This window comes from Oryzias melastigma, linkage group LG4, assembly GCF_002922805.2.
Source record: "Oryzias melastigma strain HK-1 linkage group LG4, ASM292280v2, whole genome shotgun sequence".
In the NCBI taxonomy this organism is placed as follows: Eukaryota; Metazoa; Chordata; class Actinopteri; order Beloniformes; family Adrianichthyidae; genus Oryzias; species Oryzias melastigma.
In genome coordinates, this window is record NC_050515.1 from 6,959,932 (window position 1) to 6,982,415 (window position 22,484).

General features: G+C 35.6%; 3 protein-coding genes across 4 annotated transcripts in view; all 3 read left to right on the forward strand.

The window, feature by feature from the left end:
• The first annotated feature begins 2,222 nt into the window (after positions 1 to 2,222).
• mibp (muscle-specific beta 1 integrin binding protein) lies at positions 2,223 to 5,094 on the forward strand. 2 transcript variants are annotated; one of them, XM_024279082.2, is made up of 8 exons: positions 2,229 to 2,416; positions 3,033 to 3,123; positions 3,538 to 3,586; positions 3,767 to 3,941; positions 4,291 to 4,362; positions 4,461 to 4,567; positions 4,689 to 4,774; positions 4,857 to 5,094. In XM_024279082.2, exons 1-7 carry the CDS (start codon positions 2,391 to 2,393, stop codon positions 4,772 to 4,774), a joined length of 606 nt encoding a protein of 201 aa, XP_024134850.1. In that variant the 5' UTR covers positions 2,229 to 2,390; the 3' UTR covers positions 4,857 to 5,094. The 2 variants fall into 2 exon arrangements, with proteins under 2 accessions (XP_024134852.1, XP_024134850.1); XM_024279084.2 differs by lacking the exon at positions 3,538 to 3,586 and having other exon boundaries at positions 2,223 to 2,416.
• Positions 5,095 to 12,252: 7,158 nt separating this feature from the next.
• Positions 12,253 to 17,147, forward strand: loxl5a (lysyl oxidase-like 5a). The gene is made up of 7 exons (XM_024279196.2): positions 12,253 to 13,498; positions 14,601 to 14,709; positions 15,125 to 15,262; positions 16,234 to 16,390; positions 16,463 to 16,558; positions 16,629 to 16,744; positions 16,820 to 17,147. Exons 1-7 carry the CDS (start codon positions 12,565 to 12,567, stop codon positions 16,824 to 16,826), a joined length of 1,557 nt encoding a protein of 518 aa, XP_024134964.2. The 5' UTR covers positions 12,253 to 12,564; the 3' UTR covers positions 16,827 to 17,147.
• Positions 17,148 to 21,588: 4,441 nt separating this feature from the next.
• mydgf (myeloid-derived growth factor) overlaps positions 21,589 to 22,484 on the forward strand; it is a 9,028-nt gene continuing 8,132 nt past the window's right edge. The window contains exon 1 of the mRNA XM_024278786.2: positions 21,589 to 21,847. Within this exon, the coding sequence (XP_024134554.1) occupies positions 21,686 to 21,847 (162 nt within the window). The 5' untranslated portion in view covers positions 21,589 to 21,685. The remainder of the gene's footprint in view (positions 21,848 to 22,484) is intronic.

Consider the following 22,484-nt stretch of genomic DNA (forward strand, 5'->3'; position numbering starts at 1 on the left):
TAACTGGGTCATTTGAGAAAAAAAATCCTGTCAAGAGGCAAACAGACCTCTTTTTGTGTCACAAAGATGCCTAAACATGTTTTTGGAACAGTGTAAACATACATATTATAAAACAAACAAAGCCTAAAAATGTTACTAATAATTACAGGTGGGGAGTCATAATTTTCAGATTTAAGCCTATTAAAGTTGGGGTTGCTTTACTGCATTTTTTATATACATTTATTGAAAAACTCTTTTTTATTTTGATTATAATTCATTCCAGGATACCACACAATATTAGGAGATGTATTTGCTAAAAAGTATGTATGTGTATAGGCCACGAGTATACAACCTTCAACACTTACTGAACCATTCGGGTCAATTTTTCATGTACCAAAACCTACAAAAGCTCACTTCCTCCTTTAGAAAAATTAAAGAAAAACAAGCAGATTTGTATTTATGTCAAATCTGCCACTATGATGAATAAAAGTTATCTTCTTTTGTGTGAATAAAATATTAATATAAAGAGAAAATACCCTTTTTCCCCAAATATGAAACAGTTTATAACTTTTGACAGAAGCTCACATGACTTCCTTTCAAAATAAAAGACACCTTATGTCACATAGAATCATCACAATGCTGCCAGTGAAGTAGCAGGTAGTGTAATGTCAGCACTGATTAAAAAACACAATTTTATTTTATCATTCATGGTAAATCGTTGCCAAAAATACATGAATCCAACCCTAAAAATTAAACTGTGACTCACTATTTTCCTCGACCCATAAAGCACACTTAAATATTGCTCGAAAATGGAAAATTCATCTTATTATCAAGTTTGCTTTAATTCTGGTTTCTGCTTTCTGACTTCCAAATAATTTTCCACAAAATCTGATGTCTAAAATATGTCAGCACAATAAATAATACTAGTACAAAATAAAGTTTTTAAAATTTACAAACTTTGTCTTGCTTTAATCAGAGAGCCACAATAGAAAGGTAAAAGAGCTACATGTGGCTCTGGAGCCTCAGGTTGCAGACCCCTGATTTAGGAAGTATAAAGAGTAGGTACAAGTTATAGTTAAGCTTTGTCTGCATAACTATTATAAAGCAAAAACCTGCAATTAACATCAACATGTGAGATGTGGAGGGATTTGGAAATCTCTGAGACAGATACTTTTTTTTAACGAAACAGACATGACATTACTAAATATGTTGTATGTTTTAAAAGTTTTTACTGTGTTTTTGTCTATCTCTCGTTTTTTTATGAGAAATAATTGTAGCTTTTTATGCAAATTACTAATAATTCTTGTATTTGTATGTCTTGGGGACTACAGATGGAAAATAGCTATTAGAGAAAAGATTGAACATCTTTTCTTTGATTAATGCTCCCGTACATACTCCCTGCCAAATAAATAACAGGTTTAAGTATGAAATAATTTGTCAGTCAGCTTAAAACTATTAGGAAGTTCTGCTTTAATTTTATTCTTATCAGTTAAAGTTTTGCAGTGGTTAATAAGTCTAAAACATGCTTTCTTGTATTTAATTATTTAGCAATTGTATCACAGTAGCACAGTAAAATACTTACTTTTATTTCAATTTTCAATTTCTGAATTAATTGTACCCTTTTTTTAAACTATAAATCAGAATTGTTTCTGGTAAGTCATTTAAATACAGGATATGTGGATACCTGTTTATTGTACTTCTACTTTTTACCTACTTTTTTGAATGGAATCAATCCGGATAAATGAGTACACAGACTTCTACTTGAGTAATACTACTACAACTAGCCTACTAAAACTACTACTACTAATTGAGTGATGCTTTAATGAAACATATTAAGTTAGAGTGCAATTTGTGGATGCCCATTTTTCCTTCAAATATCCCACATCCTACTTTCCAAGTAGATTTAATCAATATAGTAATGTTTATATTTAGTAGTACATCATATTTCTGTGTGTTATGTGTCATTTCAGCATATCAATGCGCTTCCATCAAAGGTAGTTTTCCATAAGTTGTTACCTCACGAGGTTTATTAGTGGTACAGTAGTGTAAAGTTGAGCCGTCAGGTGGAACAAACCGCAGCAGCTGCAGGGAGAGTGTGGAAAGGTTTCTGGACTCCGATTGGCTGGCGGCAGGAGCTGGACTGAATCTGATTGGCTGTTGCAGAGAGGCACGTCGCACGAGGGCAATACGAGCAGAATCACGAGAACGCCCCTTCTCTGCGTAGCCGTGACGTCGCAGACATCAGCTAATATAAATCGAGGTGACCCTCGTGAGAGTTTTAGAAACAAACCAAGGAGTTGACTTTACTTTCGAAGGACTTCGAAAGTTTTTGGATTTCTTTTCAACCTATATTTTGTTGATTTTCTTCTTTATTCGTCGAGGAAGAGTCGGAGAAAGAAGAAGACGAAACGATGAAGTACATATTAGGAATCGGAGGGTACGTTTGTTTTGTGTCGTATTCAAACCTTTTGTGTCCAGATTTTTGTGAATAAATCCGTGTTGTGTGAGAAATTCTACAGTTTGAATTATCTCATTTTAGATCTTGTCATATATTGTAAAGCCAGTCTAGTGCTTCTTATTGTGTTTCGTAATTAATTATAACATTTTTATTAACATTTAGGTAAACCTAAATGACTATATATTGAGATGGTAAATTAGTAAATAATCTTGACTTTAAATATATTTTTTTTCTTAACCGCCCGCCCTCTCGGTGTCACGTCCGGTCTGTTTGTTGTCATAAATCGAGCGGGACTTTTGAAAATCACCGCGTGACTCGGTTAAAAAATGGAGGGAGAATCATCTTTGAATCTCAAAACAAACCGTTAAATGTTGAGTTAGCATAAATATGACCTATTTAAGGATCTATTTATTAGATTTAAAACTTAAAAACTAATATGCGACACATTTATGGTGATGTTTCAAACTTTATCTATATGCTTTTTGGCAAGAATCGAATGTAAACACTGGATTGCCTCCATTTTTGACCATAAAACATGATTAAAAGAAGCTAGCTGCTCACCAGTTTCTTTCTTTTTCTTTTTTTTTTTTAACAGTGTCACAAATGGTGGTAAAACCACTCTGACAAATAAACTGATCAAGACTTTGCCCAACTGCTGTGTGGTACACCAGGATGACTTTTTCAAGGTTTGTTTTCAATAAGTGTCATGCTAATGTCTGGCTTTTGTTTGGCTGTTGCCGGGCAAATTTTCCCTCTCATTTGTGGTGTGGGCTAAAGAGGAAATTAGCCTCCCATCCCCCTACTCTTCTATAGATATTGACATTGTATTTATTGTTTAGCTCCTTTACTATCTAAGGACTAATAGTAGTTTTTAACATTTTTTTTCTTTATATTGTCTTTAGTTCTTATCCTTTTTCCCAATCTCAACTTTATAACATCTCCTTTTACTCTGTGTTTTTGCGCATGCTCATAGCTGCTGCCTTTATTTCCCCCCTTTTATTTATTTTGTTTGGACTTACAACTCAAGCTTGCGAGTGACTTCTTCAAGATTTCCTAGCTGTTAGGATGCAGCAATATTTTATTGGTCACTGTTATTTCAGAAACCCGATCACATACAAGTCGGGGAGGACGGATTTAAACAATGGGATGGTAAGATTCCACTGAAGACTGCCAGTGACTCCATGTTTACCTCATATTCATTTAGCTCCACGCACGCACACACCAGCACTATTTGGTTCACATACACGCCAACATTATTAGTCGGCTCCGACGTTTGCTCGTGTGTATTCTTATCTTCTGTTTGTTCTCTTTATCTCCTTACTTCCTCAGTGATCACAGCGTTGGATATGGAGGCCATGACCAACACGATAAAGGGCTGGATGGAGAACCCTGTGAAGTTTGCCCGCTCGCATGGGGTCAGCCTGTCCCCCGTCCCCGCCGTGGCCAGCGACAAAGAGCAGATTCACATCCTGATTGTGGAGGGCTTTCTGCTTTACAACTACGCGTAAGTGAATCTCTAATTTGATAAGAAATGTTCATACGACTTATTTAATTAAAAAATATGAGCCGTGCAAGTTGCTAGTAATTGGGAAACAGTGATTAAAAGGACGGCGACTGGTGCCAAGTCACGTGCTCTACACTGGTTGGTATACTCTAACCCCCTGCAGCACTGACCTCTGCATTAATAGATAAGAGATTCTGCAGAAGCGACTGTACGCTCTGTCCTAGCAGTGTGAGTCAGACGCTCTGCAGTGATGGCGATAAGGGGCGGCGGGAACAGTTGTGTAATTACAGTCGTTTTAATATGGAAGCTGTTATGTGATTACTCATCACCTTTTCCGTCTCACCTAAAGGCCCCTCCTGGATGTTTTTGACAAGTGCTACTACATCGCCATCCCCTACGAGGACTGCAAAAGGAGGAGAAGGTGACCACACTCAACTTTTATTATCAACAGACCCCACATAGTCTGATTATTTTTTTTCTTGGTAGTTATATGCTGTGTGTTGTAATTTTCATTTTTAGTACGAGGCAATACACCGTCCCCGACCCCCCCGGCCTGTTTGATGGTCATGTGTGGCCCATGTACCTGAAACACAGACAGCAGATGGAGGAAAGCGGCTTGAACATCGGTACGCTGGAGTTTGCTCATACCTGGAATTACTTTTTTGATCAATGTGTAACAAATAAAACCTAATAGATTTAGATAAGAAGACCCTGTTTTCTCTAAAGGGATGATTTTGTTGTTTGCAGAGTACCTGGATGGTTTGAAATCCAAAGAGGAGATCTACAACCAGGTCTATGAAGACATTCAGAACAACGTGCTCAATCGTTTATAGGTGAGTCTTGGTAGTTTGACACTTTTCAGACTGTAGGGATGAAAAATGACCATTACTAATCTCTTTGTCTCTTGTTTTTCAGCAAGAAGAATGCCCCTTCTTCTGTACAGGATTTGTAAATAGCATCTATGTTTTTGTTTTTTATTAAGAATTTTGTATATAGGAAGAAAACAATGTTAATTTATCTTTTTACCAACTTGTCAAAGTGTTTGGGGTTTTTTATTTGATAACATTTGATCTCACTTCCATATTTGTCAGACCACTGACTTTTATTGGACCATTTTGGTTCCAATTGCAAAATAAATGTTTTGCAAAACATATTTACTGTCTCTGTCTAATATTTGAAGTTTTAATAGTTAACTATGTTGGATGTTTTATCATTTGGTTTTGGTTTCCTGGTTTAGTGTCTTAAATTGGGATTATAATCCAGAGGTTCTTAAGGATGTTTGTTTCAAAAGGATTCAGATGATTAAAATGATTCAAATAGAGATTCACAAACATTAACTCAATTGTTGGTTCTGTTATGATGCACTACATTTTATGTGCATTAGAAACCAAAATGAGGGTTTCACATAAGTGTTGAAGATATATGAGCATAAAGACTTGGAACATCATAAAACACAAAATTGAAAAAAAAAAATCATTAAAAGAATTTACAGAAGTTTTTAAATTTTATTCAGCTTTCATGAATATTTTAATGTTTCAATAAATAAAATGGTTTGTAAAAAAAAAATCTATATTTTTGACAAAATAATTTATCTGCAAATATTGAAACAAATGCATGAAATCAAACATTATCTTCTACATGACGAGGAAAATTCGGCTTCAATAATATAATTTCTTATGAAACGGTTAAGGCATGATTGAAAGTAAGTGCTGAGTAGAATTTCAAATTTACCTTTTTAAATTATCTGTTTAAGGGAAATTAAATTAATTTAAGAATTTTGTTTATTGGTTTCAACTAAAAGCAAATTCTGTTTTCCGTCTTAATGGTTTTTGTTATGGATACAAATTAACGTACACTTGTATCACTTAAAGATTTAAAAACAACCAAAATGTTCAAACAATTTAAATATAAAATGTATTTACATTGTGAAATAACACTAATAAAATCAAAATAAAACGGTAGCAAAGATGCATGCTGTCAAAAACCTGACTATAGACATTTCATAAAAATGGACAGTCTGCAAAAAATGAATATAAACAGGATTAAGCAGCTAATATACTGTAAAGCATAATTATAATTTTAAAAAGTATTATCAACTTTCAGTCTTTTCCATTAGATAATTGAGTTTCACTGAAACAACTCCCCCTAGAAAGAAGTCAAAAATTCTTAAAATTCTAATATTTTTTCCTTAAGTTTCATTTTTTTACTGCACAAAATAATCACTAAAAGTTAATTTTATCCTTTGAGGCCTTTTCACTTTGTCAGGAACCGTGATTTCCACAAAATTAAATAGTTTTTTATTTTTTTAATCTGAAATGCTTTGGTTGAAATTATGACATTTCTGGTGTTAGGGTCAATTTTGACCAGATTATATAAAATAACTTTAAAGAATAATAATTAGAGGCTAATTTGAGATCATTTGTGGGTTTCAGCCAACACACCGACAGCCTCCTCCTCTACCCATCATGTGAGCTTCAGATGTTTGTCCAGTATAGTTCCAAAAAAGCAAAATAAACTAATTCCACACACACACTTTTTTTCTGGTTTAGCTTTGTAATACTTTTGGAAGATGTACGTGATTTCTATTGGTTTGGTTTGTTGGTTGTTTGTGTTTATTAGTATTAAAGTTGTATTGCTGACAAAAATATATATGTATATTAGAATGTTCTTGAAGAAAATATGCATGTGACCCATAATATTACTAGAGTTCATTATTTTAAAATTAAAATATAGATCAAGCAAATTAATTTCAGACATGTGTTCTAAATCCCTCAGTAAAATTCAAGGAACACAAAAACTTTTGTTTCATTTATATGATTCTCTTGAGTTTTGTTTCTCTTTTTATTAAAATCTAGAGGCATACTTATTTTTTTAAAGGCCCAGAGACCAACAAAAATATAATAAATGCAACATTACCATGGATAAGGAAGTCTAACAAGGTATGACATAAAGATGACCAAAAAAATGGATGAAAGGTTTTTGTTTCAGTGTAATTCAAAGCCAATTTAAGACCCACTAACACTGTATATGGTAACAGAAAGCTAGCACAAGGTTAAGGTTAAATTAAGATTATTAGCTATCAGAAAACATTCTAGATAAGATTAATTATCTTACAAGACAATAAAGGAAGACCTTTTCTTGAAACAAATGTCTTTTTACTCACTTTAGAACTAACAGCGGGAATCTTCAGCGTAAGCTTTATGGCACCTGTTGATCTTCCTTGTGTTTCCATATTTAAATTTTGCCAAAATGATTTCCCTGAAGGAGTATAGTTGCCAGAGTGGAAAACTTAAAGAGGTCACAACACACCGCTGTGGAAGAGTTCTCATCAATTTCCAATCTAATTATCCTAAGTTTGATTTATCCATGCATTTATTTATTTAGATTTCTCCAAACAAGTTTGGACATGCATCTGCATTTTTTAAAAATAATGTTGAACTGTTTTGCTATTTGAGGTGAAGTATTTGAGTTATATAAACTCTGCAACCCGCCTCATCGTACCTCCCTGCAGGTCGTCTAACTGCCCCGTCATACCTGCCTTTCAAACGACTCCTCTTACCGTAACAGGTATTTCAGCTGCGGGTTCATGTAATCCGTCATGTGGCTGTCAGAAGGACACGCAGTGACAAGGTGGCTGCAGTGACGTCCTAACAGGTGGTCTAGAGCTGCGACCTCGCCTGCAGGGAGTCATGGTGCTAAAAATGACAGCAGTATGTGTGATGATGACTGCAGGAAGACAAACCATTTGTTTCTGATAATGTCTGGCGTGCAGTCCAGCTGCAAAGGTTGTGTTTTGCTTTATGATTTGTGCAAACACACCAGCGGTTGTCATGTTTCACCATGAAAATCACAGTGGCTTCCTTGTGTCCAGCTTCTTTACAGTGAAAACAAACCCAGTCTAGACACTTTTCCTGGACAAACCTGACCCAGTTCCTCCACCAGTGAGTCAGACAATTTGGTTTAGTCATTTATTCATCATTATGTTTGTTATTTTTCCTTTTAGCTCATTAAAAGATCCCAAAATGCCTGAAACTGTCACCTCTTTACTTGAGCAAACCATTTGAAGTTGTTTTAAGCTTTTCTCAGAATCAGCACAGTCAAAAATGTTTTGCCTAGTTAAGGAACTAGGATCTAAATATAAGGAAATTATTATTAAAATTAGAAAAGTTGCAACGCCTGCGATAGTGCTAGTGTGAATTCTTTTTGCTGAAGATGCTTAAGAAATGTATTTTAATTGCTGAATGTCATGAATGTACAGGACTTCATACCAAACTTGCATAATTTGAAGAAAGTGCACAAAGAATTTAAATAATTTTATTTAAAAAAATCAAAATATTGCTAGATTAACTCAAAATAAGCCCCAAAAACCTCAATAGATGCCAAATTAGCCATAAAAGCTAGCTCGTTGCTAAAATACTAGCTTAACTCCAAATTAGCCCTTAAAACCTCAATAAATGGCAAATTAGCCAGAAAGGCTAGCACGTTGCTAAAATAGCTTAACTCAGAATTAGCCTAAAAAACTTAATTAGATGCCTAAATTTGGCTGAACGTTAAATTAGCTTTAAAAACCTCAGACGGATTGATGTCGTTAACATGCTGAATGATTTGATACCCATATTGCATAGGTTACAAAGTGCGTAAAACATTTGTAAAATTGCGTTTAAAAAAAATGCATAAAATCATAAAAAAATCATGTAAATTGTCAAAATTTACATTGAATTTACCAATTCCAAAAGTACAAGCATGAATGCCCCGAACATGCTGAATGTTTTTAATTGTAGAAATTTAAGAAATTTGAAAAATTCCAATTTATTTTAATGGAGCTGAAAAATTGCATCAATTGCATAAAATTGTAAAAATCCTAGAGTTTACAAAAATCAAAGATGCAAGCAATAAAGTCCTTAACATTCTTTCAGAATCTCCTGGAATTATCGCGTTAACGGATGAAAAGTTGCAGTAAGTTTAAGATTTAGTGTTTAAGCGTCACCTCAGGTGTTAAAGGGTTAAGACGAAAAAAATTTAATTTCATTTTTCAATTTTAAGGATGTAAAATTTAAAGTTCAATAAATTACACTATCAATTTTTTCAAAGCAAAAATGTGGATTTTTGTTTCTAAAAATTATATTTTGGATCAATCCAAAAATTTGCTAGTATCGATCTCAAGTTGGTATCGGATCGATACCGGCCTACAGATAATGATAGTTCTACTCTTCTTAGAAACTTTTCTGTATGCTAAATGCTAAATACTGCAATGTTTTTAAAAGTTACTTTTCACCTATTTTTATTGATCTATTTAAAGGCAAATAAGTTATAAATTATATATATTTCTGTCTGTTGTTTATTGTTATTTATTTTTGTATCAAAGTTAATTGTTCCTTTTGTTTTGTTGACTGTTTTGTTTTCACTTCTTCACTTTTTTATTATTTCAAGAAGTTTTTATTTTAATAAGCTATTTTCCATTTAATTGAAAATCTTATCAAGTAAATTAAAAAAGGCAAACTAAAAAAAAAAAAAAAAGATTGAGATTTTGAAGTTCATGTCACATCTACTGCATTTACAAAAAATATCGATATTGGTATCGATATCGGTGATACTGACCAGTATCGAATCAATACCCAATACTATTTATACAGTATCGCCCAGCCCTTCTAAAAAAGTGCTAGTTTTAGACTTTATGAAGATTTATTTAGATTTGGCCGAATATTATTTTTTACTTTGTTCAAATTTTGCTCTAAAATGAGTCATTTCAACTTATTTATAATAGTTTTTTGTCACTTTAATTAATTAAACTATGATTATGTACATAAAAGCTTAAAAAATAAAAACTTTTTTTTAAAACTAGCAAAGGGACAGTAAAACATTCAGTTTGATGTAATTCTATCCAACAGCTTTGTTTTATGTGTGTATAGAACTCTGTTTTTAGAATAACATTTCTTAGGTAAAAATGACCATTTTACCACTTCCTATGGATTTTATTCACAAGATTAATGCTCTTCTCCTATGTTTTGGCTACTCCTTTCCAGGGTAAAGTTTGGAATCTGGGTGTAAATAAAAATAGGAGCGCTTTAATCATGTGTCAGGAGGAGTGCCTGACAAAGTGGATGAATCAGACTCCTCAGTGTGAGCCCGCTGGAGTCCAGCCATGTCATTATTTTCCACACAGTCACACGTCCTCCTGCTCCGTTTCTAACACTCACTCTAGAATTTATACTTCGACTGCTAAGAGTCTCTGAGTGCTGGGTGTATTTATATCCTGTGTTGAGGTTTTTTTTGTTTAGATAGACTTTGACTTCTTCTGGATGGTGGATGCCTTTCAAATAGTTCTCTAAGCTCCGTGCACGTCAGGCTGCTCTGCTGTGGACGGGATCAAAATGAGGGGAAAGGGGGCGGCCTTTCACCTTCTAAGTCAATAATCAACTAGCTCCGGATAACCGCGCTTTGATCTCTTAATATTAATTACCATGTGCATTTCCTTTTCTGATAGTAATATCAGTTTATAACTTTTAAATGTAAACTAAAGTGACAGGGCTTTTAAGGTCACTTAAATCCAAAAATATGTTTCTTTTAATGAGTTAAACTAAATTAAACTTAATAAAACAAACAATTCATGCACACATAACAGAAAGTACTTTACAAAAAAAACATTGTTTTACCCCTTTTTCCCCCAAATGTGGGTCTGAGTCTATGTTTAGATTTTTACAATGTCTTAGAATTGATGTTAAAGTTTAATTTGTCTATTGTCAGTGTGATTTATTTTTTGAATAAGCTTAAAACATTTTTATCCACTTTTGCAAAATAGTAATTGCTGGCAAAATTTTTAATGAATATAATTAAATATATGTATATTAATTCTGGATACATTTTATCATGTTTGACTTTCTTGCATTTCTAATTTAAGTAAACTTGCCACCGCAGGAGGGTTTTTAGCATGTTGTGTTTTATTTTGAAAGGATCTTGTATTCAAAAATATGTAAAAAATAACTACAATAATAAATAATATAAAAAATATAAAAAAATATTAATCCTAGACGATGGGACTTCACAAAGAAATTGGACCAAAATGTCTCTTTTAGCATTAAAAGTTGTAGATCTCTTATCTAAAACGTTGTTTACTGATTTTGTAAGCCTGGTTTCAGCTTATGGGTGGATCATCTCATGACATCTTTTCTTCAGATGGTTCCTGCAGAATAAAAACTCTAATGGAATTATTTTGTCCCACATTTTCCTCCCCCTGAAATACTAAAGCAATATTTATATAACCCTAATTTGATTTTTATTAATTAACATTAAAGATTGTTAAAGCAATTGAAGAAGAATGAGTGGGGCTCTACTGCCACCTTGTGGTGAAAAAGCTGTTTCCATGTGAGGTGCAGGTTCTGAGGCTCACTTGAAGATTAGATAAAATTAACTTTATTAGAAAAAATCCTGTGAATCTTCTAAATACAGGCTTGAAATGCTATTTCTTTGTAGATCCCACTTTTATATGCAATAAATTCAGTTTGTTAATCTCAGAGTAAAACAGCAAATAATAATATTTTTTCTAATAATCCACAAAACCCATTAATGTAAATAAAAACAGACAATATTGTTAAACTAAAGAGCCAAATTTCTGTTTAATAGCTTCTTTTATCTATTTTTTGAGGAATTTGTCACTAAAAATTTACCAATTTAACTACAAACAGGAGCCTTATATACAGTATGAACCACTTATGAGTCGGTCACAGATTTTTTATTTTTTTTACATTTTTCCTGATACAACCCTGTATTTTATCCGGGCTGGGGACAGGCTCAGGGAAACCCAGATTTGTGTCCCCACATTAGCACAAAGAGTCTTCCCCAAGAACACAATCTGGATGAAACTCATTGCACAATTGCCGACTCAATCTGTCATTTTGTGCGTGAGACTGATTGGCATTAAACTGTCTAACAATATTGCTGTTTACTTTGAAATTTGTTTACAGTTTGTGGTAAAAAATCTGGAAATAATTTTATGAATAAATTCCTTCCATCTCCTGTTGATGTTAGATGTGTCTCACACAAGGAGAGTCTGACCACTCCAAATTTAACTCTTTTTTTCACATTTTAATTTGACAATCCAAGTATTATTAAGTGTCTGCAGACCCTCAAAAATTCAAAGATATTTTTTTTATGTAGCTAAGGAAATGGAGACACTTTGTGTTACTTTTTGTATGAAAAGTACTGCATAAAATGCTGATTTTATACCTTGTTTGACTTCTTATATTTATATTTTATCTAATATTGTTCTTGGTGTTTTATTGTAGCTACAGCGCCTTGAAACAGTGTTGGCGGTGTTTAAACACTTTATAAATAAAGTTGATTTGATTGATTTTTACTGAAAAATTATAGTTGGAGATATTTTAAAAAGAAACAGTCTATTTTTACATAATTTGTAATCAGTTTGTATAAAATTCGAGGATCAAATGTTCCTCATTCCAGCATAAGAAAGCAGCATCTGCTACAAGGTTAGAATTTTAAGGCCAAATTAAAAACTTTAAAATCCAGTAAAGTTTTTGACAGATCTTTCCAAATATCCTAAATTCTCAATTTGTCTTTTAACTCCAAATGAACCGGACCGTCCCAGACCAAACGAGCCCTCCCTCCAATGATGACACGCGCGCCTCCTCGCCTCCCACGTTCCAAAATTGTCCAAATACTTTCTGTCTGCAGCTCCTCTCTCACTGGCACCGCTGCAATGGAGAGGTTCGGCTGCGCGCTCGTTCTCCTTCATGTCCTGCTGGGTTCGGGGAGCGCTCAGCATCCTCCGGGCGCGCGCCTCGGACCGTGGAGGCATCGGATTCGGTGGGAGAACAACGGTCGGGTGTTCAGCCTGCTGAGCACCGGGACTCAGTACCACGCGCCCTCGCAGAGCCGGAGGCGCACGCAGCTTCTGCTGACGACGCAACAGCAGGAGACACCTGCAGCTCCGAGCAGACCCACCAGAACCGGACCTGTGGAGCAAAGCAGCCAAACGGACGGCTCGGTTCTTGACACTGATGTGGGTCAGTATCTCCTCGCTTCCGTGCGAACTGGCACGCGCAGACACCATCCAGAGTTGGCTCCTTCCTTTACTGACATATCGGAGTTCTCCGGCAGCGGAGTCGCGCGGGGAGGCCGGAGCACACCCGGAGGGGAAGCCGGTGCGCAACGTGCCAATGTGGCGCAGGACAGAGCGCGGGACTCGGAGCGCAACCGAGTCAATGGACTCGAGCACGAGAGTTCAAACTCATCAACCATCCCGGCGTGGAGCAACCAGGACGCACTCCCTCATCAGACCAATTCAGGAGACGCTCCAAGAGCGCAGAGCGCGCGCGCGCTGAACAGAGTCACTCCACAGCCCAGCGGGTCTCCTCCAGAACCGTCCAGCGCCAACAATGTCCAGATTCCTCCCAGAGCCGCGGACACGACGGATGCGAGCGACCCGCACAGCATCCACCACAGGAACTCGGTTTTCTACAACGTTTACGCACCAGACCGCAGGAACGGGCTGGACACGCGCCCTCCAGGAACCGGCTACGGTACCAGGTTCTTCCACAACGGTGAGGTCAGAGGTCAACAATCCTCTCACTCAGGGGTCACTGGTTTTTATGTTAAATAATAATCTAAATCTCGTTATTTTGATCATGTTGCTCCACTAAAATCATTGTAAGAGTCTAAGGCACATGTGTCAAAGTCAAGGCCCGGGGGCCAGATCCGGCCCTCCGGGTAATACTCCAGATCATTTTATCTTATTGTTATTAATGGCCCGATGTTATCTTGTGTTCATTTCTAACTTGTTTTTTACTAAATATAATGTTATGGGGAGTAAAATATTAAAAGTTATTTGAGGTTTAAGTTAATTTATTCTGTAATAATGTAATAATGTTCCTGTCTTTTTATTATTCATAATTTTGTTAAAACGTCATGGTTTAAAAGTTTTAAAAATTGGCACTCTGATAGCTTTTTGGACTATTTTGGCATTTACTAAGATTTTTTGGAGTTTAGCTAATATTTCAGTTTCATGCTAGCTGTTTTGGTTAATTTAAGCTTTTTTCAGGTTTTTTTTATATTTTGAAGTTTAGCTATTTTTTCAGCTACATGTAGGAGGTTTTGGCTAACTTAAGTTGTTTTTTTTCAGTTTAATTTGGCATTTAGCTAATATTTTAGCTGGCTATTAGCTTGAGCATCTTAAGCTATCAGCACTAGCATCTTCAGCAACCAAATTCATCTTACAGCATTCACACTAGATCTATCACAGGTAATGCTATATGTCTAGTTCATAATTATGTTAAAAATTTACAATTTTAAAGTTTTAAAAATTTAGTTTTAGAGTGTTTTATAAATGTTTATCCAGCTCACCCACAAGCTAGGTTGTGTTTTGGAGTTAGATTCCTTGTGCGATTGACTTTGACACCCCTGGTCTAATGTAATTTTAAATATTTATAGATATAAAACTATTTTATATCTTCCAGACTGCCAGAGAAAAAGTCATTTTCTTAAATCCACCAGAACTACAATTCCCAGAGCCCCTCCCCTAAACATTTTGTATTTTTAAAAAAGTCCCAAATATGATGCTAAATTTCACATTTCTTTTCACCAATATGACAAACTTAGACAATGTAGTGTGCACACATGGGTCAACAGTTTTATTTCTTTGTCCAGGTCTTCCAGATCTGATCCCAGACCCTTACTACATCCAAGCAGCTTCGTACATACAGAGAGTGCAGATGTATGCGCTTCGCTGTGCAGCGGAGGAAAACTGTCTTTCCAGGTGCTTTATTTTGCTGAAACTCTTAATTTTTATTTTTTTTTAAGTATGTCTTCATTGTTTGGCAGCTGTTGTCCTTTAGAAATAACCCAGTGAGTCACTAAAACCGTTAGCAGACACATGCAAATATGAACTTATGTCAGATTTCAACAGTAGCATCATTCCTGGGAGGATTTGTGTTGGCCCCCGGCCCGCCTGGATTTGACAGCGGAGTGACGGAGAGGACGGACACAAACCTGGAAGCTGTCCGAGACTCTCCTCTGTGATCTGTGCGGACAAGGAAAACACTTTCTGAAATGACAGATTAATAGAGCTGAACCTGCTGAGGCCATGAGAGCTGGACAGAGAGTCCTGTGTCAGCGTGGAGGACACGTATGACGAGGTGATGCATGTCAGCTTATGTTCTCATTTCCTGCAGGTCTGCGTACCACCACAGCGTGAGCGACCTGGACTACAGAGTTCTGCTGCGGTTTCCTCAGCGTGTGAAGAACCAGGGAACTGCAGACTTCCTTCCACTGAAGCCCAGACATGAGTGGGAATGGCACAGCTGTCACCAGTGAGTTCATTCATCTTCACGAACACAAAAAGACAAAAAAAAGCCCCTTGAAATGGGTTCTCTACAGTTTAATATAAACTCTGTATAGAAAAAACTGTTAGGTTCCGAGTTTTTTTTATTAAGTTTGTTGAAAAATGTAAATATTTCATGCATGAAAGATAAAAAAAATACAAATTTGAGCAATAAACTGTTTAAAAAAAACTGTGAGGTAGAGTTATATAAACCAACTGAAGGCATAGATCGCATTTAAACACTTAAAGGGTGATTTAGATTGATTTCTCACTGACGATATAACCCAATTGGAGCCACAAAGTCTAACTTTAACAAAATAAAACCCTAATATATGTTAATGTGCTTGCTACTGTCATCATAAATCTAAATTTTATCACATAAATAAAAGATAAACATAAAGAAAAAACTGCTTTTTTTTGCATTTAACTTTTGACTGAGGTTTACTTGACTTCCTTTCAAAATAAAAGACTTCCTGTCACATAAAAGTTCCTCTTATTGGACAAATGTGATAGTTGGTGAAAAAGTGAGTGAAAAAAAGTTTATTTTACAGTCAGACAGAAATTTGTAAACCTAACAAACCAAAACTAAATCAAAGCTAACTAATTTATTATATGCACCTAAAAGCCTTAAATTTGCTCAAATATGGATTTCTTGTTGCTCACGGCGCACAAAAAAAGTTTTACTTTGACTTTGATTTACTTTATTTTATTTTCTTTGTTTTTACTTTACAGTTCCGTTTTGAAAGTAAAATGCTTCATTTTTCCTTGAATCCTCCGGCTGCACGGACAAACTTAACCCTGGAGATCCCAAAAACAATTATCTGTTTTTTTAAAGTTAGTTTGACTATTTTTGTGTGTGTTTGTTCATTTTGTGTAGCAGCAATCAAGCAAGGCCAGAAAATAACTATAATAACAATAAAAAAACAAATTAACAATGTAAAGTGGATCTTGTGTGTTCAGGCATTACCACAGCATGGAGGCCTTCAGCAACTATGACTTGCTGGATGTTTTCACTGGACAGACGGTTGCTGAGGGACACAAAGCCAGTTTCTGTCTGGAGGACACGTCCTGTGACCCAGGAGTCCGGCGGCGGTTTGCGTGCACCGCTCACACTCAGGTCCGTCTCTTTGTTTTTCTTTTAAATTGTTCTCCGTTCTTGCAAAAAAGTATAAGTTTGTGTCATTTCCAGGGGCTGGGTCCTGGTTGCTATGATACGTATCACGCCAACATCGACTGTCAGTGGATCGACATCACTGACGTGCCTCCTGGAAACTATGTTCTGAAGGTGGGATGGTAGAACCTGGTGTTGACAACATCTAAAACGAGGCGCTGACGTTTCCGCTATTTTGTTTTAGGTGACGGTGAACCCGTCTCAACTGGTCCAGGAGTCGGATTTTTCCAACAATGAGGTGAGGTGTGACATCACCTACACGGGCAGCCACGTCCAGGCGAGACACTGCAGGATCGTTGTGTAAGCACCAACACAATGACAACTTTTTAATCATTACTGTTGATGTCTAATTTCAACTGTTTTCATGTTTGTCAGGAGCTGAGAGGAAGAGAAACGGCTTTTTAGCAGACACTGCTTCATCGCTGGTCAGCTTTTAATTCTCAGACTTTTCGTTTTTATGATCAATTTGCATCAATTGAGTGGAAATAAATCAGTTTATGAAGATTATAGATAATAATTTTATGTCATAAAATAATTAATCTTTTGTATTTTTCAATTAAAAAACATGTCCCCTTTAATTTATTAGCATTTGTTTTGAATGTTGTTTTAATGTGGAATTAAAGTATTTATTAAAGCTTTTCTGATGTCAAAAGTGGCTCATTTTTTTACTATTCAATCATGAAAGTTGCAGAATAAAATCTATCGAAATCTGTCCAAGGGTCGGGGCAGGCGGCAAACGAAGTAGATGAAACAGAAGATCAGGTCAGGATAAGAATGCTCAGCAATGCAGGCAGACTGACACAAACAAGACTTCGCACTGGGTGTGATAGCAAATGGAAAACGGCTGTGGGGCTTTTGGGAGTGGCAGCAGGGGCTGATGGGACGGAAACGTAGTGTGGAGACTCAGGTGATGGATCCAGAGGAACAGGGGGCAGATTCATGACAAAAATTGAATTTATCCAATCACAATAAAAAAATTGTACTCACAGTTCTTGAACGGTGCTGGGGGCCACATATTACTGATGTTATGACAAGCGCTTAAAGAGGGGGGTGTCAAACTCAATCGCACAAGGGGCAAAAATCCAAAACACACCTTAGGTCGCGGGTCGAACAGAATAAACATTTATTGAACACTCTAAAACTACAATTTTCATACTTTAAAAACGTAACTTTTAACATAATTATGAACCAGATGAACTAAATGTTAGTGTGATGCTGGAAGCTGAATTTGGCCGCTGAAGATGCTAGTGCTGATAGCTCAAAATGCTGCTATTGATAGCTAAAAACACTGAAGCTGATAGACTGCTAAAATATTAGCTAAATGCCAAATTAGCCTAAAAAACAAACAAAAAAAGAAATTGTTTAGCCAATACAGCTCGCATGTAGCTTCAAAGATAGCTAAACTTCAAACTAGCCTAAAAAACTGAAAACAAGCCTAGATTACCCACAGGTGCTAGCATGTAAATATTAGCTTATCTCCAAAAACTGCCTTAAAAACTTTAAAAAGAAGGCTAAATGAGCCAAAACAGCTAGCATGTAGCTTTAAAAATAGCTAAATTTCAAAATAGCCTAAAAAGGGGAAAAAATAGCCGTAATAACCCAAAACAGCTAGCATGTAGATGAAGAATTAGCTAGACTTCAAAATAGCCTAAAAAACTGAAAAAAAGCCTAAATTATCCAAAACAGCTCGCATGTAGCTTTAAAAATAGCTAAACTTCAAAATAGCCTAAAATACTGAAAACAAGCCTAGATTACCAACAGGAGCTAGCATGTAAATTATTAGCTTATCTCCAAAACTGCCTAAAAAACTTTAAAAAGAAGGCTAAATTAGTCAAAACAGCTAGCATGTAGCTGAAATTGGCTAACTTTCAAAATAGTCCAAAAAAGGGGAGAAAAGTAGCCTTAATAACCCAAAACAGCTAGCATGTAGCTGACAAATTAGCTAAACTTCAAAATAGCCCCAAAAACTGAAACAAGCCTAAATTACCCAAAACAGCTTGCATGTAAATATTAGCTTGACTCCAAAACGGCCTAAAAATAAATAAAAAGCGTAAATTAGCAAAACAGCATTTAGCTGAAATATTAGCTAAACTTGAAAATAGCCTAAAGAAATCTTAGAAAATGCCAAAATAGCCAAAAAAGCTAGCAGAATGCCAATTTTTAAATCTTTTAAACTTTAACTTTTAACATAATTATGAATAATAAAAAGGCAGGAATATTATTCCGGAATAAATCAATTTAAACCTTAAATAACTTTCAATATTTTACTCTCCATAAAAATATATTTAGTCAAAATTATACAAGTTATAAATGAACACAAGATGTCATCGGGTCATCAATAACAATATAATAAAATGATCTGGAGGGCCGGATAGAATTACCCCACGAGGGCCGGATCCGGCCCCCGGGCCTCGACTTTGACACATGTTGCTTAAGGCCCATTAGAAATTTGAACAAAAGTCACATTTGGGAACGAGCCGGACTTTGGACACGCCCACTTTTGGTACTTTTTAAAAAATGTTCTTGGTTCTTGTCAAATTCTGTTTGCTGTTTTGATTTATGCTCATTATCATTAATGTAAAAGTCTGTTTTTAGTTCATTTTTCACCTTTTTTTTGGATACATTTTATTTATTAAACTTTTTGCATTTCTGCCTCATCGCCTGCTTTTTGGCTCCACCATGTACTAATTTTTATTTTGGACAAGAATGAGGCCCACATCACTTCACAGAGATTTTCCTAAATGTTTTGCATCCTGCAGGAAAGTAAAGAGGGAAACATTTATTCACTCTCAAAAAGCTAGAGGCTGTTTCTTTCTGCATTTCCAGTTTCTAACACCTTCTCACTGGTGGATTTTTATGTAACATTTCAACAAAAAAAGAAGAACATTTTGAAATAAAACTTTCACTTCAGCTGACAAAATAAATCTTCCTCTGTCCCTCCAGGTCGCTGCTAATCAGATGTTTTTACACTGAGTAATTTGACTAAAACTGCTTCATTCCTCGGCTCAGACAGCAGCCTCAGATGTGAGCAGGACAAACAAAAGTTCAGGTCGGATTCTTCCTGCTCAGTTCAAGCCGACGTGCTAAGCTCAAAGGGCAGGGCGGACGGGCAAATCCCCGTCCATGGAATGGAGGAGAGAAATTCCACAGATTCACTGCCGGCCAGGAAAACTCCGGAGCAAACTCCTGACATCAGTGACTGCAGGACGGAGCCGTTACCATCGTCTGTGAGGCTGAGCCAGGAGGACGTCTGAGACAACAAGCATGGCAGCCAGCATCATCTCAGGTGAGACATCACCTGGTAACCTCTCATGAAGTGACAATTTTTTTGCAATTTGCATCTCTTATGTTTGTTTTTTACATAAAACATTTTAAATCCGAATCAAAATGATTGATTAGTTTCTGTTTTCTTCATTTAAAGCAGAAAAAACATAATTTAAAGTCATTTTTGAGCAACAAAGCTGCTTCAGAATCACATTCAAAGCAAACAAAAACATCAAATTTACTCCAAAGCATTTTTCAAAAACACCAAATGTTGGGTTTTGCTGCTCCCTTGCATGTGTGCACAGTCTGGAATAAGAGTTGACATCATTCCTGAACTCATGCGGGGACACTAATGTTCTGTTTACCTCCTCAGTGGTTGTTTACTTCTGAATCATAACATATTTAAAGTAAGGAAATTCATAATTGAATCAATATTTTTCTATTTGTTGACACAGTCTGACAACTTAAGAGAGGAAAAGTACATTTTACCTAGGAAAAATTAGAAATTATAATTTCCAGTGTTTTTTACTTCTGAAACGAATCATTTATTAACTGAAATATTTCCTGGAAAATGACTCTGACAGTCATCAGTTTGAGGAGGTGAGTTAGTGAAGAGCTGCAGGGTTGTTTCTGAGCATGCTCAAAAGGCTCCAGGCTTTGCACATGAGTGTCAGACAAAGCTGGGATGTCTCCTTTCGAACATGTTTTCCTTAAATGGCTCAGGCAAAGCTTGTTTTTACGGCTGTGGAGAGGTCAGAACCCCAAACGTGCAGACGGACTGGAGCAGACATGAGAAAGTTACCATCTGCTGTTGTCCAAATGCTGCACAAAAACAGAGGACGAAGACGAACAATGTTTGCTGCAGAATCCCTGACATGATGTTTGACACACCAGTGAGTGGAAAAGGTTCCCAAATGCTTTAAGACAATTAAAATATTTGACTAAAGCAGATTTTTTTTGTTCAACAACATTTTGTCTTCCACCTGTTTTCTAATTCAAACAGCTTTTGTCTTAATATAAGTTTCAGTTTCATGTTTGTCCGTTCTATTCTTGTTATATCTTACCCCAATTAGTACAGTTCAGATAAATTGGCATTATTGACATTTTTGAGGCCTGAAATTGATTTTAACCCGGGTGAACACAATTAGGTCTTTTTCAAATGAATTGATTCAATATCTTCATTTTCCTTTTTTTTATTTTGTATTTTTGGCTGCTGTTGATTGCTGCCACTTAAAATGAACAAACAAAATTAAAAAAAAATCTAAATGAACTCTAAAATCCTAGAATAATATTAGTTTTTGGTTCTCCAGGGTTTAAAAAATCTTATGTTTTGTTTTTATTGCTTCAAATACACCATTAAACTAGTAATAAGTTGCATTTTAAAATTTATGAATCATTTTATTTGTCAAGTGTTCCTTTTTTAGGCTCTTGACAGCTTTTTTTTTAAATAAACTGATTTTAAATACAGTGCATATGCAGTAACATATGCATTTTGTCTTTGTATTAATAATGAAAAAAATATTTTTTATGGTATTTCTCTTAGACAACAGCAATGCAGATGTGTTCTCTGCATAAGACATTTCTAAACCTAAACATCTATTGATAATTGCATACTATTTTTTTCTTTTCTACAGAGGACATTTTGGGCTTTTCATGGATTCCAAACTGAAGGGTGAGCCCCTGAAAATTGTAGTTTTTGTAAAATTTAAAAAAAAAACATTTTAACTTGACATTTTATTTAGTTTGGTAGTTAGTAGGGCACACGATTTTAACAAAGATAATTCATATTTCACTTGTCTGTAAATCCACATGACTTTTCCAATCAATTGTCAGTCTTTTGTGGTGCTCTGGCTCCCCCTTGTGGTGCAATTCTATGTCGATTTGGCTCTCCTTTTGTGACGTAATTACCAGTCGACGGGGTCTCTGTGTGTCTCCGGTTTTAGCTTTCAGCGACACACAACACCAGCACTGAAAGAAATGGCAAGCCCTGGATTTTTCTACATTCATAACATGGCGTTTCTACTTTCATGCGTGATCATTGCGGCGTTTTTTGCGGCTGAAGCTTCAACTGAGAAGACGAAGACAGTGGAGTTCAATGTGAAACCAGGAGGAGTAGTGCACAGTTTCACGGAGGGAGTTGTGAGTCTATCTTCAGTAACATTTTTATTTTGTTCAACTTGTAATACTCTATTAATCCTCTGTTATAGAAACGTCTGTTTGTGGTATAAAAAGAATCGTCTGCAGTTTTCCTTAATCGTGAATTCACCGCCCGGTTTGTGTTTTCGTGTATCTTTTATGTTTGTTTTAAAATAATAAATAAATTACGAGTAAAATTTAAGAATGTTCTTAAATCATTTTTATTTTAAGTTCAAATACGTGTAAATTGTTAAATTTTAACTAGGCTAAATGAAAACATTTGTTTTACAATCACTTGTGGTCCCGCACTGATGACGTCACAGCCTGTTAAAGGCCGACACGTCGATGATTGAATGCCACAATGGCTCTTTTGATTGGATGAAACATACAAGGAACTTTGTTAGTTTGAAATTACTACCAATAATAATAAATCCTATTTTCATAAAATGCTGAATTCTTACCTTTATGGTCATTTGGAAATACTGAAGCTTTTTGTTCACTGGAAAACTTAAAGGGACAAGTAGAGAAATTGCAGTTATTCCATCTGACAGATTTTCCTAGTTCTATGTGCTGATTATTAACCTTTAGATCACAATTAAAAAGATGATTGTTTATATAAAAATTGGTCTTTATGCCTTTT